The sequence below is a fragment of the Pyxicephalus adspersus genome, chromosome 3 (assembly GCF_032062135.1).
Source record: "Pyxicephalus adspersus chromosome 3, UCB_Pads_2.0, whole genome shotgun sequence".
NCBI lineage: Eukaryota > Metazoa > Chordata > Amphibia > Anura > Pyxicephalidae > Pyxicephalus > Pyxicephalus adspersus.
In genome coordinates, this window is record NC_092860.1 from 89,101,930 (window position 1) to 89,120,292 (window position 18,363).

The 18,363-nt window shown below is 37.8% G+C and overlaps 1 protein-coding gene and 1 long non-coding RNA gene across 2 annotated transcripts in view; one reads left to right on the forward strand and one right to left on the reverse strand.

Moving 5' to 3' along the window:
* Positions 1-18,363, forward strand: part of LOC140326746 (uncharacterized) — a 298,797-nt gene that overhangs the window by 67,615 nt on the left and 212,819 nt on the right. The gene's annotated exons all lie outside the window — the stretch shown is intronic.
* On the reverse strand, positions 6,478-18,047 carry LOC140326737 (alcohol dehydrogenase 1-like). Its single transcript, XM_072405606.1, has 9 exons — positions 17,929-18,047; positions 14,697-14,798; positions 12,717-12,858; positions 12,277-12,364; positions 11,090-11,309; positions 9,800-10,060; positions 8,935-9,070; positions 8,677-8,815; positions 6,478-6,792 (listed from the first exon to the last, which is right to left on the reverse strand). The coding sequence occupies exons 1-9, from the start codon at positions 17,944-17,946 to the stop codon at positions 6,750-6,752; spliced, it is 1,149 nt and encodes a 382-aa protein (XP_072261707.1). The 5' UTR covers positions 17,947-18,047; the 3' UTR covers positions 6,478-6,749.

Below are 18,363 nucleotides of genomic sequence, written 5' to 3' on the forward strand. Positions count from 1 at the left end.
TGTGTTATTTACACAAACGTAAAAAATCTACATTATATTATAATGTTCCTTCAGCAGCAATAAGGGATGACTGTGGCTTCTACGAACGCCCTCTCAGCCCGTACCCCTGCGCATAGACTTTCCAGCATGCTCAGCAACAGTCCACGTACCAGCAGGCCGAAGAGGGGTTTGTCAGTGGGCAAGGTTAACCACTCCTGTTAACCCTTGTCAAACATACGATCACAGGTAGCCTGCCACCACGTGCTTAGACGGAAGCACGCACCGTTACCCTTGACAACCGCAGTTGTCCTTCTGCTTCTGTAGGGTCATCCACTGCCACTCCAGACAAGGATGTCTCAGAAATCACTTAGTTATAGTAGCACCTCGGGTTTGCAAGGTACACTTTTTCCATTTAGAGCATTCAGAGATTCAGCATACACTTTTTATAGGGTTTAAGAAGTAAAAGCATACAAAAACAGTGCATGAACAAATATCGAAAAATAAACACTAATCTAATAATTATATCAGAACACTAGCAGAACTATATCAACAGCATAAAATAGGGAAAATTGTGAAATAATACTTAGGTAGAGTTGGTTTTCCTGGTCCAGGTTGCAGTGTAAAATCCAATTTATTAGTCAGAGTCACTGGGCTCCCTTCAGTTCTCAATGTGTCAGTGCCGTTGTCCTTGGCGACATGATGGTATCTGTGTCTGTTACACTTACATGGCTTTTTCTAGGCCAACAACAGAGGAGGGACTAATAAAACAATCCAATAACAGCAGGGTGCAGGCTGTCTAAAGGCTGATGCTCTGTGGACACTTCCCAAAATGCCCTGGTACTAGCCATTATTAATAATTATTATTATTAATAATTTTACAGGTTTCATGAACTGCCAACCCCCAGATTATTAATCACCACAAAATACGATGTTCATAGAGACCAAACTTGGTATGCCTGGGACCTATAGTTCCCCAGAGCAGGCTAAATATGGTTTCCAGGCTTCCCTCGGGCCTAGGAAACCAGTTCTTGGTCTCAAAATGCTCACCATAATGATCAAGCTACAAATATGTCATCTATTACTTTATACATAATGGCATAAACGGCGGGTTATATCTGGGGCTTGAAGAACAGGAGCACTCGCAAGTGCTTTCTTGAAATTGTGAAAAGCTTCCTCACACTCCGCTGTCCATTCCACAGTACTGGGCTTTTTCTTCTTGGTTAGAGCAGTCAGGGGCTTGGCCAGGGTGCTATAATGGGGTAAAAACATTCGGAAGTAACTGGCAGTTCCCAAAAATGACATAACCTGTTTGTTAGTTTTGGGGGTAGGCCAGGTCATTATGACCTCAACTTTTCCTGTCTCTGGTCTCAGGGTGCCACCTCCTACCCAATGTCCCAGGTATTGGAATTCAGTCATGGCAATCGACATTTGCTGGGGTTTCACTGTCAGATTTGCAGATGTGATCTTATCTAGCGCCTGTGACAGATGATCAAGGTGTTCTTCCTAGGTGTTACTGAACACTGGTAAATCATTCAGATAGGCAACTGCAAAATTACCCAGCACTTCCAATAGGTCAATTACAACCCTCTGAAAGGTGGCTGGTGCATTTTTCATCCCAAAAGGCGTAACCAAAAACTCAAATAACCCTAGCGGAGTCATGAAAGCACATTTTTCCTGGGCTTTCGGTGATAAGGGAACTTGCCAGTACCCTTGGCTGAGATCCATTATTGTTAGTTAGTGGGTACCTACCAGCTTATCCAACAACTTATCAATTCTAGGCATTGGGTAGGCATCAGATGAGGTGATGGCATTAAGTTTTCTGTAGTCCACACAGAACCTGGTGATTCGATCTTTTTTGGGGACCAAAACTACTGGGGATGCCCATACACTGTGGGACTTTTGAATGACCCCTAATTGCAACATTTCCTCAATTTGCTTTGACATGTCAGGAAGTACTTCTTGGGAGACATGGTAGGCTATGTCTCATAGGAGGGTGTTTGCCTGTGTCCACGTTGTGGAGAGCAAGGTGCGTTCTCCCTGCTTATGCAGTGAATGTGCACCTGTGCGGGGTGAACACTTCCAGCAGTTGATTCCTTCTGGAGGAGGGGGAGTTGTGAGTTGGGGCATGGCTCATTACTCACCTCCCAGGTATCAGCTAACAAATCCAGCAATGGATCTGCCTCTGCCTGTTCAGGCTGACTGCATAAAGGCATGATAGACAGTTAGAGACAACTTTTTTCTAATTTTGGTTCCGTTCATTACTACAATTAATTTCAAATGAAACAACTCAGGATGCAATTGAACTGCAGACTTTCAGCTTTAATTCAGTGGGTTGAACAAAAAGATTGCATAAAAATGTGAGAAACTAAAGTCTTTTTTTAACACAATCACTTCATTTCAGGGGCTCAAAAGTAATTGGACAATTGACCCAAAGGCTATTTCATGGGCTGGTGTGGGCAATTCCTTTGTTATGTCATTATCAATTAAGCAGATAAAAGGCCTGGAGTTGATTTGGGGGGGGGGGTGAGCTTCTATGTGGAAGATTTTGCTGTGCACAGACAACATGCGGTCAAAGGAGCTCTCCATGCAGGTGAAACAAGCCATCCTTAAGCTGCAAAAACAGAAAAAACCCATCTGAGAAATTGCTACAATATTAGGAGTGGCAAAAACTACGGTTTGGTACATAATGAGAAAGAAACAAAGCACTGGTGAACTCAGCAACGGCAAAAGACCTGGACGTCCACGGAAGACAACAGTGGTGGATGATGGCAGAATAATTTCCATGGTGAAGAGAAACCACTTCACAACAGCCAACCAAGTGAACAACACTCTGCAGGAAGTAGGCGTATCGATATCCAAGTCTACCATAAGAAGAAGACTGCATGAAAGTAAATACAGAGGGTGCACTGCAAGGTGCAAGCCACTCATAAGCCCCAAGAATAGAAAGGTTAGATTGGACTTTGCTGAAAAACATCTAAAAAAGCCAGCACAGTTCTGGAAAAACATTCTTTGGACAAATGAAACCAAGATCAACCTTTACCAGAATGGTGGCAAGAAAAAAGTATGGAGAAGGCGTGGAACAGCTCATGGTCCAAAGCATAACACATCATCTAAAAAACATGGCGGAGGCAGTGTGATAGCTTGGGCGTGCATGGCTGCCAGTGGCACTGGGACACTAGTGTTTATCCATGATGTGACACAGGACAGAAGCAGCCAAATGAGTTCTGAGGTGTTCAAAGACATGCTGTCTGCTCATATCCAGCTAAATGCAGTCACATTGATTGGGAGGCGTTTCATAATACAGATGGACAATGACCCAAAACATACATCCAAAGCAACCCCGGAGTTTATTAAAGCAAAGAAGTGAAATATTTTTGAATGGCCAAATCAGTCACCTGATCTGAACCCGATTGAGCATGCATTTCACTAGTTAAAGACTAAACTTTGGACAGAAAGGCCCACAAACAAACAGCAACTGAAAGCCGCTGCAGTAAAGGCCTGGCAGAGCATTAAAAAGGAGGAAACCCAGCACCTGGTGATGTCCATGGGTTCAAAACTACAGGCTGTCATTGCCAGCAAAGGGTTTTCAACCAAGTATTAGAAATCAACATTTTATTTTCAGCTTTTTAATTTGTCCAATTACTTTTGAGCCCTGAAATGAAGTGATTGTGTAAAAAAAAGGCATTAGTTATTTAAGCATATTCACATAAAAAGCCCTCTGCCTCCTGCCACCAAGGTTTTCTATGTAGGTTACCTCATTCTGCCTCTGGGTGATTGGGTATGGTCCGTCCCAGGCAGCCTGCAGTTTGTTCTGCCGCATTGGTAACAGAACATACACCTGCTGGCCCACCTCATAGGTCTGATCCCGGGCATTTTGATCATACCAGCGCTTTTGTTTGACCTGAGCCGGTTCTATGTTCTCTCGTACCCTCCCCACCAGTTCCTGGATTTTATCTCGAATTTAAGTACATAATCCACGACAGAGACTTTTGTACCATGTACAATTCCCTCCCAAGACTCCCGAATATAATCAAGTGGACCTCTCATTTTTCTCCCATATAGGAATTCAAAGGGTGAAAAACCGGTGGACTCTTGAGGGACATCACTGTAATGCAAATATGCATCTGTGAACATCTATAAGCATGTGAATGTGCACCAACAGAAACCTGCAATAAGGTGGCCCTACACTGGAATTAATATAAAGACACCATTAGTGTAAACAAGTGAATCAGGAAAAATAGCGAAAGGTAAGCCTGAATCCAAGATCACAAATGTAGAGACTTGTTTATTTTTGGTAATACATGAAGTAATGAATAAAGTGAATTCATTTCAGGGGTATATCAAATTTATGTGCAATTCTGCAGGGGTGCTGCTTGTGAGTGCTGGCCTTATGCATGGTGAAAGAAGGGCGCAAGCAGGTCCTGGAGGAAAAAGTGGAAGTTGGCTACACACAAAGTGGCTGACCAATCCAGCCACATTAAGTAGAGGACTGCTGATGGAAAAGAAAATTCCACAAACAAATGATGCCAAAGCTTGCTGTAGCTTAGGCCATCTAGGAAAATAGTGGTATCCTGTAACCCCTCCATGCAGGGACAAAGTTGGGTTATAGGATAGCGCAAGGACAGCACCCAAAGAATTGGGGACTCTATGGAAGGTGGGTATGATTTTTTTTTGGTTTAGTTCTGCTAGTCAAAAGAGCTAAAGCACTGTTTTTCTTTTGTTTGTTTTTAGGAAGACCCCTCTAAGGCTTTCTGCCTCTGCTACTAGACCTAACAAACTTATTACAAAGACTCCTTTATTTTTTTTATTGCTTCTGCAGTGAGACCTAACCTATGTTTTAGAAAGATCGCTGTAAGGCACTTTTTTCCACTGCTGAGACGAAATTAAAATTTTAGGAGTAGCTCTCCCATGAGATTTGACCACTGCATTTTTTCATGCTATACATTTGTGCGTTCTTTTTTATCTCACATACTGTAAAAAAATAAAAGAGACAGCACAGTACTTCCATCCATGAGTTTATACATTAATTACCGCTTTCCAACTGAGACTAAAAATAACAGCATGCATACCTTGTAAGTATACATTTGTAAATACTCTATAAAACTTACTTTCATTAAGGTATTAAACACATCCTACCACTCCAAATTTACTGCAAACTGCATGTTTTTGTTTGACAGTCATCTAGCTGCTGGCTGCATGGTCCTGAAATACAGAAACACTACATTCTACAAGTTGGCAAAGGGCAAGGCTGGGTACCTGTCATTGTGCATGTGTGTCTTATAGTATGAAAAATACAGTATTTTAAAATCGTGTTGTAATTTATGATTTTTGGACATTCAAAAATTATGTACATTTCTGCTGGCATGTGACAAACATAAAAAATCAATTCAACATACAGATTATTGGACTACAATTATTGGAATATCTTTGTCAACCAATCAACTTCTTTGTGTGAGAGCTGTGGCTTTATAACACAGACATTTGAAATATTTATATTTTATTATTTATTAAAGAAAATATCCCTAATTTAATGGCAGTTCTTACAGTTCTTAATGAAAATAAATACTGTATAGTATTTGTGTATATAATAAATACTACGTAATATTTGTGCTAGTATTTACTGCACAAGAATGCAAAGGAGTATGGCAAGAAAGCAAAGAAAACTTGTAGACACACACAAAAAGGTAGTCCGAAAAAGAACTGTTGTGTCTCTTGACTGTGAACACAGGGATATGTCTCCTGCCACACTAGCTGATAGTCTGGTAGCTGATATCAGATTAGATTCAACTACCTAAAGTGAACCCATGCCCATTTACAATGGCGTAAAACTGAATATGAAAGGGAGAATATCTTGTTTCCCAAATGCAGCAGTAGATGGTGCTTTTCTTCATTCTTGGCAGCCACCCATTTTTCCGAAAATAAGATAGTGTCTTATAATAATTTGTGGTCCAAAAAATGCACTAGGGCTTATTTTTAGGGAATGTCTTATGTTTTACTATACAAAAATCAACATTTATTCAAATGAAATATTGTTAATACATGTGAGTGATCAGAGAGCTGTATATGTCAAATATATTATTATAGAAATTATACATTTACATTGTTAGCATTGTTTGTGCTGTAATGGGATAATATCCCAGTTCAGGGGACTGCTCAGCTTGAAGGTATAGTAGTTGTTATTGGTGTCATGCTGATCATGGCCTTACTTACAGCAGAACTAAGGACTTTTATAGTTTTATATAGACTGGGGTAGGGTTAGAACCTGGGCACCATTGGAGGCTCAACGTTGGATAGTGCCTATTTTTCAAGGACCCTTTAAAAATACAGAAAACTCATTTCAGGGTAGGTCTTATTTTCGGGGGAAACGGTAACTATTGCAATAGGAGAACAAAGAAATAGTGATTATAAAACAAAGAAATAGTGAATATAGGCAAAATGTGGTTACTTGTTTGGTACAGAACATGGTACTGCTACATGTTTGGTTTAAAACAGACACAATTCAGTTTATTAGTTCATTTTATTTATTTCTTTTACTTTTATTTATTGTCAAAAGCACACTTGATATATTTAAAGCAAAAAAAATCATTTTTTTTAATATAAAATAATCACCAGCAGCCCAGAAAGCCCAGAACCAAAAAGAGAAGTACAAAACCAATGAAACAAATGCAACTTTGACCCTTAAATTAAATTTCAGTGACAAAGATCTGGCATTTGTGATGTCATCAATCCATGTTGCGGTTGTGATGAATATCCACAGGAGAGCAGATGGTCTATTTCTTGTCACATTTATCCATTATGAGGACTGTACGTACACTGTAAAATAACGTAAAATTGTGTTATTACACCTAATGTTGGATTTACAGCTTAACTGCAGGTAAAAAAACACACATTGTCTATTTGTTCTAGAGCTCCTAGAATTGCCTGTAAATAAAGATGAGTGACATGTACAGGTTAAATAAAGCATCCTGATTATGTCACTGCTATTTTGCAATGTAATGTCTAGGTTTGCAAAGGCATTCAGTGCACACAAGTAGATTTATATCCTTTGTGTCCATTGAGAAATATATCAAGATGAATGTTTTTGTACCCACAATTCAGCAATAAATATTTTGTAAATCTTTTACTTTTATGCAACTTATAAATGTTCTGTTATTATTATTATAATATAACACCTAGGACCATTATAACTAAATGCTTAAAAAATTATTTTTTGCTAGATGTTATAGTTTCTCTGCTCCTTAGCTCCTTTGACCTTTGGCTTGGTATTCTGGAATAAAGACCTTGTATTGCTTTACCTGTGGGCTCTTTGTCCTTCCCCAAACAGCATCCCTCGCACACTAATTCCTGGCGACAACTGTGTGCTGGGAGACGCATCTAGTTTCCTGAGGCTGAACAGAAGCCGTCTATAGGCAAGTATAGACTGGTGAGTACTGGTGCTAAACCAGGGCCTTTAAATTACATTATGGTGCTTGCTTTTGGAGACCCGTATCTGCCTGTTTGTCAAAGCAAAGTGCAACCATTGGTAAGTCCTTATACACAAGGGGAATAATTGCATAGCTTCCAATTGTCCTGTTTTCGCCAGGACAATATCAGTTTCTGGGAGCTGTCCCACTATCCTAGGTAGCTGTATAAAATGGCCCGGATGCATACATTTATATTTTTAACATAGGTGTAACTTTACAGGGTGCCACTAAATCGCGCCAATAGTGTAGAGAATGCTAGTTCTCAATAGGTAAGCATTGCAGCTCTCAGCACTACCCACTTTTTCCATCAGCTTGTGTATGGGAGCCCCCCCATGGATGATCCATCAATCCAGAGCTTACTTCAGGGTGGGGAATTCTGGAGAATCAATAGATATATGGATCATCCACCACACACACTTTGCTGAATCCTGAAAGGTATTTATTATTTAAAAAGAATAAATATTTTGTATACATGAAGTGGTGTCCTTACTTTAGAGCTAGTATAACCTTTTATGGGTAAGGGGTGCGTAGTAATGTACCCCTGTTCTCATTCCACAAGGTGGGATGGTAGATATTTGGGGGCTTTCAAATTTCAAAAAAGCCCCTCTCCCCTAACCCCACTCCTCTCTCTCTCTTCACCATTAGGGGCAGGCGGATCTAGTTTTTCCAAAAGACAGGGACTACATACTTTTTGCCCCCTTTATTATTGTGAAAACCAGATTCCAGAGAAACTTTTATGAATAGGAGAGGGGCACACAGGGTCGCTGCCCCATTTCTATCCCCTTCCAAAAAGGGAATTTTGGGTAATATAGAATTGTGACTTACAAATAGCAGATGGCTCTTTTTCCAATTTATTGTTCAATATATATTATAGAACAGCCAATAGAACAAAAAATGAGAGAACGTTTACCCTAAATATGCATTGGTTTTATATTTAGTGTATTCTGGGTTAATGTAAGACCCTATATGGACTATATGTGTTTCCAAATTAGTCTATGCTGCCATGCTTTAGCCACACCCAACCATGGCCACCCACTTGACCATGCCTACTGTCCATTTTGGGCAAATTCTAATAGTGGTAAGGGGCTGCAACTGTGCTCATGAATGTGTGTTATGAAGCTTTTTTGAGCTGAGCTCATTGTGTTTAAATCCACAACAGATTAGGTTTTATGTTAATATTATTTGGTTATCAAAATTTTACAAATGAGAAAGGCCATTTTAAAGAACTGCTTACCATTTTCCATGTCTCATGAGATCAAATCCTTCATTGATCTTTACAAAAGGCAAGGTGTTTGTCACTAGCTTGGAGAGGTCAACTTTCTTACTAATGGAGTCTTGAACTAAGCCTGGGAAGTCTGAGAGGGCCTTAAAATCTGAAAATGACAAAAGAAAAAAAAGAGTTAGACTTCTCAAAGCCAAGGGCACACATCATACATATATATTTTAACACAGTGAACTGCATTTATCAGATTTTAAAGGATAAATGTTTTACCTCCCAAAAAGGCTCCTTGTACTGTACGTCCAGTTAGAAACCACATGGGATCCAAGGTAAGTCTGTCTGTGTATTTGGGAACTCCAATGATATTGGCAGATCCATACGCATAGTGAGTGGATTGAATCATGGATTCCTAAAAAGCAGTTTCTCAGTCAATTAGTTTTATTTTTCTGTTTTCTGTCAATTATTATTCGTTTGTGTTAACAGTTATGAGCCAATTTATCATTTAAACATAAAGTTTGATCTACATATATTTTGCCTTTCCAAGTTCATCCCTTCCTCTTAATCAACCTTCTAATGAAATATATAAAAAAATTTTTTTACATAACATTTTAGACCCAGTGATATGATTACCCTTTTCTTGTTTTCCCCTAAGTAATGTAATCACATTTGGTGGGAGGGAATTTCAGGGTACTGTACTCTTGTTCTCATAAACCCCTGGACCAGGGGTAAGCAATGGGCTGGATTTAGAGAGGAGTTATGCAACTTTCAAAATAATTTTATGGTTGGACTTTATTTTGGATTCTGTTAAAACATGGAATATGACATTCCCCCAAATATTTCCTGTTGAGAATCTTCTATGTACATGTGGCAGTAAGTGATTTCCACCATTGAATGTTTGAGGGAATGTCAGATTCTCTGTTCTATAAATAGATCCCTTTGCAGGAGTCAGTGCTCCTAAGCAGACTATATTTGCATATATGTATGTCCTAGGTAATGCCCAATTCAGCATTTATCCAGTATAGGCTTTTTTTTGCTTAAAATACTACTTTAAGTTTATCTTTATATCAAATATCTGGGGTTCTATACTGATAAAGTAATGACAGAATAAATCAATATTGGAACATTTTTTATCTCTTACCATAACATCAACTTTGCCAATGCATTCAAATGCATAGTCTGCTCCTCCATCTGTCATTGCCACAATAACTTCATGGATTGGTTTGTCACAGTCATTTGGGTTGATACATTCAGTGCATCCCAGTTCTTTAGCTCTGGGAAATTTGGTTGGATTGATGTCTACACCAATAATCCTGGAAGCACCAGAATTTTTGCAACCCATGACAGCAGACATTCCAATTCCACCCAAACCAAACACAACACATGTGGTTCCTGGTTTCACCTATGAAAAAAAAGGAGGAAATAATGATAGTACTATATAAAAGTAGTTCTTATTTATAATTGCTATGGCTGCTTTGGCTGTTGAGAAGACTTGATATTCATTAAAGAGGAACTATACTCAAAAAAACAAAAACACACTTACCATCAATCCCGCAGGGCAGACCCATCAGTCTAGGGGTGTGGCATCTGGTACTGCGTCGTCCCCTCCCGTCATCTTTGTCTTCTCTTCATCACCCGACCCAGGCTTGAGATCAGGTGATGTAGGACTCTTTGAGCAAAAAGGCTCCTTCTGCGCATGCCCATGATGCTGGGGCATGCGTAGAAGGACCGCCCAAGAGCCTCCCAGGATGCCTGACATAGGTATCCCGGGAGGCTTTGCGCTCCCATTCATTCTCGACCGTCTAGGTGTCCGAGAATAAGGGGGCGGTGTTGCACCTAAAAAAACAAAACAAAAAAAACCCAGAATTTTTCCCCTACATTAAAGGGTTCTCTACCCTTTTATATAAAGTGAAAATTCTGTGTATATGTTTGCTTTAGGAAAACTCACAGTTGAAAAAGTTTGCCGTGTTTTTGCAGTAGATGTGAAAATGTAAGAAGTTAGGTTTTAAAAGTCATGCACAATAAAGTGGAGCTGGATCATTTGCAAGGCAACCAAGCGAAAGGCCAATGGCTTGGTAGATTTTCCGGGGCCCTACTTTGGTTTAGGGCACATTCTACCCTAGTTGATTACTGTAGTTACTACTTTGTGGAATGTGGGTGTTAAAATGAAATTCAGAGATAGATATATTCGTCCGAAAGTGAAATTGTTTTAAAAACAAACAAAGTCCCATTAAAGTACAGCAAATGGGTATGTTTGATTTAAGGTAAACTGAAAAAGACCTTAACCCATCTTTATTATTGTTTGTGATTGTATGTATGTCTTGTTTTGTAAAATTCCCTATGAACTCCTACAGCTAAAATGTTGAATATAATGTATTATAACATGGTAAAATGTTAATGGCAAATACAGAATATATTTAACCAAACTTACTTTGGCTGTGTTAATTACTGTTCCGTAGCCAGTGGAAAACCCGCATCCGATAAGGCACACTTCCTGCATATTTGCTTTAGGATCAATCTTAACACATGCAAATTCATCCACACATGTGTATTCTGTAAATGTACTGCAGGACATGAAGTTGTGGATCTGTTTTCCATTGAGGGAAAATCGGGTGGTTTTGTCAAGCATCAGCCCTTTGTTTTTTCCAACACTGAGGGGAAAAACAGTTCATAATAATTTTGTCATGATAAATATGTAAATCTTATAATATAATGGATTGAAAAGAAGCTGCCTAAGTAGCTGTCTTCAATTTTTTTAGACTAGATTGTGACTGGACCTTTAGTTGTGTCTCCAGGTGATACTTTTAACAAAATAATGCAATAGTCTGTTAGGAACAAACAATCTACTGGTGAGCAAGGCAACATTCGTAGTTTACCCATTAGTTTTGGAAGACATTTCATATTGCTTGTAGGTTATGGGATATGGCCTAAAGTAATATGGGATGGTATTTTAACTATTACATTAGTGAAAGAAATATGATGCATCCACTGTCTGACACCTATTTATTGCTTTGATCAAACGCTTATAGAGAGACACTATTGTGAAGTTTTGGAATTGGTCCAAAAAGGAATATTGTTCAATCAGAAATAGCATTAACTTGTATGTCAGCTATGTACACAGGCTAGATGGTTGTCAACCCAGATGAACAATTGTGAAAATCTAGCATGTGTACAGCTGTTCCCCAATATTGTTCACTGATCCATCTTGGCTGATCAGTGACACCAAGAAGGAATGACAGCCACTTGCTCATCCTTCTCCCTCCCATCCCCATAGAACTTAAAAGTGCAGTGTGTACAGGGCTCACTCACTCTCATTACTGGAAAGATCATTTCCAGCAACAATATTCCATTCTATTTTCTCTGTACATAGTCTTACTAGAGCCACAATCTGTGTATTATCAACAAAGCTATTCCATGAAGGTTTTTATTTATCAAAGGTATAGCTCAGAAATATAATTCCAGGTTTGGCATATTCTGCCATTCAGTAATAAAAAGTACATAAACAGCAATTATCAGAACAGAATGACCTGAATGTCCTGTCAAGGTAAAAAGATTATATAAATTGATGTTGAGCCTAATTGTACCTGCGAAAAAAAAGATAGAAATGAAAAAACTTACTCATTGTCTACACAGAAGTTGCTATCCTCATGGAGGCAGGCTTTACATTTCATACACATTGGGCTGCACAATGGGATAACATGATCTCCTGTAAAAATTCATAAATAAAAATAAAGTAAAATAAATGCATCTTGTGATGAAAGGATTGAGGTAAATAGAAAAAAAAGCCCCAGAGATTTGAGAATTTTCACCGTGGGCTACAGCTTGATTTTTGGAAAGCCTACAAACTTTACATTCTTCTTGGCCTCAACAATTTTAGTTTGGCATGAAGAATGCCTATTGAAGTGTGTACGTTTGCTGCAAAATGTGTGCAGGTGTAGTACAATATCAGTGAGAAATACTGTCAACCTGGCACAAATACACTTCAAGGTATACATGTCACAGACTCAAACACTGATTTACCAGAATTTATTGTTGTAATTCAAGGTATTTCTAGTTACCTGGTTTAACTTTTGTCACGCCTGGTCCAACACTCTCAACAATTCCAGCTCCCTCATGGCCCAAAATGACAGGAAAATTTAGGGAGGCCATACCACCTGAGAGGGCATGGTCATCAGTGTGACAGATTCCACTGGCGTAGATCTAAGAAATCAAACACACCTTCAATTATAATCATATGTTACACATAAAATATCTACAATGCAGCCCTATCATGTAGGCCTAGGCCTCATCTAATGAAGTTTGGTGAAACATCTGATGGAATGTAGAAGTTTCTTGTACATCATTAAAGTATCATCAATACTTTCTTGTACATCATTGTTTTCGACAAATCCAAATCTCCTTGAAAAAATGTTTGCATGGTGCATTTTTTACTAAATTATCACATAAATTCTAATTTAATGTGACAGCGATTATAAAACTGTGTTTCCTCAACCAATAGAAAAGTAAGAAAGAAAAACAACATTCAGTTAACCACAAAGCTTTTGCATTTAAATTCATGGTGGGAAACCATCCAATCCATGTCCTGTTACCTAAATCCTTTTAGTCATACATTTGTAGGAAGGGTTTAAACCTCTGTCATATTTGAAGAGTCCCCGCTTTGCAGGACTTGTTGCTGTTGAGCACATTGGGCCTGATTTATTAAAGCTCTCCAAGGCTGTAGAGGATACACTTTAATCAGTGAACCCGTGTGATCCAACAAACCTAGAATAGATCTGATTCAGGATTTAAAACATTTGCTGGCCAAAGGCAAATTACTTTGAAGAAACCCATTCCAGGTTTTCTGAATCACCCAGCTTCACTGTTGAAAGTGTATCCTCTCCAACCTTGAAGAGCTTTAATAAATCAGGCCTATTGTGTACACTGATAAGATTGAAGAGTTCCTAATAAATAAAAAAAATGATTTCTCCAAATTCTGATTAAGACTTAACCAGCATTTTTCTCATCAAAGAGGGCCCTCTGAAGCCGTGAATAGCATTGGTTTTCAGGATGTAATCATCTAAAAATTTAACCTGGACTGAATACAGTTTATTGGAGCTTTCCTCCTCGCATGCCCAGACCCTACCCAAGTAAAAAGCTGATCCATAGCCACCAATCCTACAAGCTGCCTACAGAGAACCAGTTCCTCCACACCGCTAAAGACAGCTACATCTACTTCCTCAAAATTTTGTTTTTAGTCTGTGCAGCCAATAAACAGATTTTTTTTTCACTTTTGGAGTGGAGTGTCCTAGTATATTGCATGAGGCTGATCAATTTAGTAAATGGCATCAGTCAGGACACGCTTTGCTACTACCACAATGCAGCAGATCTGTTATTTGGTGACATGTGCATTACATGTAGATGTTGCTGGGTTTCAAATCATCCTGACAGATGCTAAATTAACAAGTCAGTGAGTATGTTTTTTTTCATTGGTGGATTTTTAAATGTGTCATAAACCAAACCCTGTATCCTTTAAAGGGGACTATGTGTTGGGACGAGTCCCTGTCCCTTATAACTAGCTTGAGGGTAAGCATGGGGCCTTGTATGTTACAAAAAGGAATGGCTTGCTTTCCCCCACGTCTCCATTTTTTTCTGACCACCCAGGCTGCATGTCTGCATTAGGTTGTGGAGAAAATGGAAAATCTGCCATTTTAACTGTTTAACTAAGAAAAAAAAATATGTAGACCTTTAATGCAGTACCCTATTACACAAATAACACATATTTCATATATGCATATTTACCACCGCTTTTTCTGCCAATGATTTTTAATTTAGTTGGAAATAGGCAGTTTGAAAAAATAGTCAGTTTACAAAAAAAAATATTACAAATAAAGAATTCATTACTGGTATAATTTGGATTGACTTTTTAATCTTATATTCAGATATCATTTCCATTAAAGAAGAATGATACAGAAAAAGAGTAACAAATGCATGGATATTTTTAACACCTATTTGCTTATTCATACCACAATATTAATAATAAAATGAATAAACAATGTTACCTTGATCCGAATTTCATGTGCTTTTGGTGGGGCAACCTCTATTTCTTCAATTTTTAATGGTTGATTGAATCCATAAAGAACTGCAGCTTTGCATCGGATAGGCTAAATAAAGTATTACATTTGTATTATTTTTTATGCATATAATATAATATAAAAAAAAAAAAAGATTTACCTTTGATACATTTTTACTGTAGGTCATCTATATACAATGTACAGTAGTTTAAGCCATCTATATATATAAAACTGGATGTATGTGTGTATGTTCCACCATCACTAGAAAACTTGCCATACATATGATTGAGACTCCTGTGAGTGCACCAGTCATCTTTGTACAGCGCTGTGCTATATGTCAGAGCTATATTTGTATGTTTGTATGTGTATATGTCATCACTAGGAAATGCATGGGGACATTTCAACCAAACTTGCTATGTTCCACCATCACTCGGAAACGCATTAAGGCATTTAAACCAAACTTGCTAGACATATGACTCAGACTCAAGTGAGTGCACCGCTGATCTTTGTACAGCGCTGTGGTATATGTCAGGTAGTTTAGCATGTATGTATGTGTGTATGTATTGCTCACTGACAGTGTGCCTTTGGATCTGTGAATTTAAGTGGAACACCACCTTAAAAAAAAAAAAAAGACCACATGCAAGCTTTATTAGATTATTGAAATGATTTTCAGCATTACCTACCTACTTACCTACTGTATTCAAGATACATAATTTAGAAAAAAAATATATACACCAGTAATCGGTCAATATATAATATGCCATGCACATAACACATTTAATTTGTGTTAGCTGTCCTTAAATGACCTCCTGTAGTAACTGTGAAACATTAAAGCCCTACCCTTCCCTTTCTCCAAGTTGTTTCCATGCCCATGCAATAGTTAGCTGGCAGGAATCCACACACTGTATAAAAAGGCTTCCAGTTACTCTGTGAGTGGTAAACACATTCCATTTCATTCAGCAATTGGACAATGTGTTTGCAAATAACATGAGCCATTCTGTAACCTTAGGTTAGTTTGCTAACATCTTTAAATTAAATCAAACGTGCATAGCTTTTAAATGTAGCTTATTTTAGGAAACTATTCTCAAAATAATGTTTTGTGTTTATATAAGTGCTTACTAAAAGATGCATTCTGACCAAATAATTACCAAATATGTCAAAAAAAAGCTTTTTGGAATTGTTTGTGGGCATTATGTAGTTAATGTAAGACCTCCCAAGCATTTTTGGTTATGTCTATAGTGGACAAAGGAAACAAAACACATTTGTTGTATTTTAAATATGCAGAAGGCTTGTCTAAAACTGTTCCTTATCCAAGTTCAACAAAGCTTGCAATGGAACACATTCTGGCAAATGCACTGGGTGTGGTGCAGAATGAATTCTAATGTTTATACTATACAATTACAGTTCTCAGCTTTGTCATCCAATCAGAGTTTGTTGGAACTTATTCTTTATTGGATAATGTTTAAATAGAGATTTGTGTCCTCTGTTGCTCTCTGGAGGACAATAAAAACAAAACAAAAAAAAAACAGCCACTGTAGTTAAGCATCAAAATGATATGTGTTGCTCTGTTATAGTTCACAAATGAATTGGTTGGCAAGCTACCTGCAAGCTTCACCCCAACCTGTCCACATTTCAGTGCTGTCTCTGCAACCTCCTATTGGTTAAAGCAGCGCCCCAGACAAAACTTTTTTTATTTTTAAATAGATGTGTACATGAAAGTTTTTTCTCCGGTGGTGTATGTGAGCTAGTGTGACTTGTATAGCAGTGACTATTGACTTTCTACAAAAGTGTAGTGACATACACTTATACTCTTGAGACAGACAACTTTTATATACATATCCATTAAAAAAGGTGTTCCTCTTTTAAATAATACCTAGTATACCGAGTTATTTTACCCACGTCCTGTAAGCCCAAAGCGACATAGAAACCCTTTCTGGGAAAGCATTATCATGCCACCCTTCCCAAGAGAAAACTACAAAAAAGGTGCTACTTAAATACCAAATTCCTACAGCATTCAGAACTGCCCACCATTGGAGGAGAAAAGTGGAGAAACGGGACTACACTTTCCATGTGACTAGCCAGATGACACCAGGAAAAGGTTTGTATTTATAATTTTCTTTATTAAAGGAACATGGGGTGGGGGTTATGGACTTTCAATTAAACAGTTAATAGATATCATCAGGTTGAGCATTGGACAGAAGTCAGTTCATCCACGCAGGAATAATCTTTGTTTATAGAATAAAGTGCAAAGTAACAAAAGGAATATGAAAACAATCATTAATGGCATTGCTGTTCAAATTTAGGATAATTCCTCTTCCGATAACCATTTTGGTTCTATGAGAACAAACCAGTGTTTGGCTGGTGGTATCAGAGGAGTCCCACCCCCTGACAAATGCCAATCAAAAAAAGTGATTACTGCCATATTCACTGACTACAGTGACAACTTTAGAGACCATTGGACACTGTACATACAGTGGTAGCAGGGCTGAGTGAATAAGCACGGTGAGCCATGACTGCCCATTACTTCCAAGGGCTTTGAAATGTTGATTACCTTGCCAAACAAGTAGTAAAATATTGTCAGAATTCAATTATTCGATTTAGACAATATTTACACTTGCTTTGCCGATGAAAGTATTCAATTAGTAATCCCACTGTATTCTATTCAAAGCTAGATTTCTTGCAAGTAAAAATTACACAGCTCCCAGTCAAATGCAAAGCTCCCTGCAAGTGCAAGATACATCAAGTCACATTCAGCTCTTTTATCTTTAACATAACAAAACTTTATATGGTAATTTTCAAGTTTTTATCTCTGTGTAAAAGGATATAATATCAGTAAATCTTTACATCAATGTAACACATGATACCTACAAAGCATTGGCAGCAGAAAAACACTTGGATGAAGCAATAAGCATCAAAAGTGCAAACATACAGAGGAAAAACATTTAACATATTCTGATACGCCTTCATCTATACTAATTATCTTGTCAAAAATCATTACATACACAGATTAATGTAATTTACTTTTGCCCTGGAGCCATTAATGTAGTTTATATACAAAAAGTTGAAAGTTATGTACAATCAACTTAATTTCAACATTTTTTAACAAGTTAAAAATAAGAAGTATAATAAATGAATAGGAACTAGTATTCATTGTTTAACTACATGCCATTATCTACATATCAGTGTATTTTATTAGTTAACTTCTAAAAAGATAACTTACCTTTCCAGCGGTCGCCATTTCTGCTTAGTTACAGGGAGTCCTGCCAAATGATACAGAAGGTTTAGAGGTTTAGTCTTTCTACGAAAACTTCTGTGCCTTAGAAAGAACCAGGCTCGGTATATATAGAGGACATTCCCAGTTTGATTACACCCCCTTAAAGAGGCATTGCTTAGTAGCACAGAAATAATTCCCTCAGCAAATAACCTTGTTCACCAAAGACATGATCATGCCCTACAATATGTTGTGTTTTTGTTTGTTTTTTAGGATTTTTGCAACATCATTTTGAATCATCATGAAACCTATACTAAACATTTTATGAAAAATCTCATTGTCATACCCTGTATTAAATACAAAAATTTTAATTAAATGCTCATAATTTGCTGGGATAATTATGCTTTTAGTATGACATACAGCATAAAGGCAGGTTTCTAATTA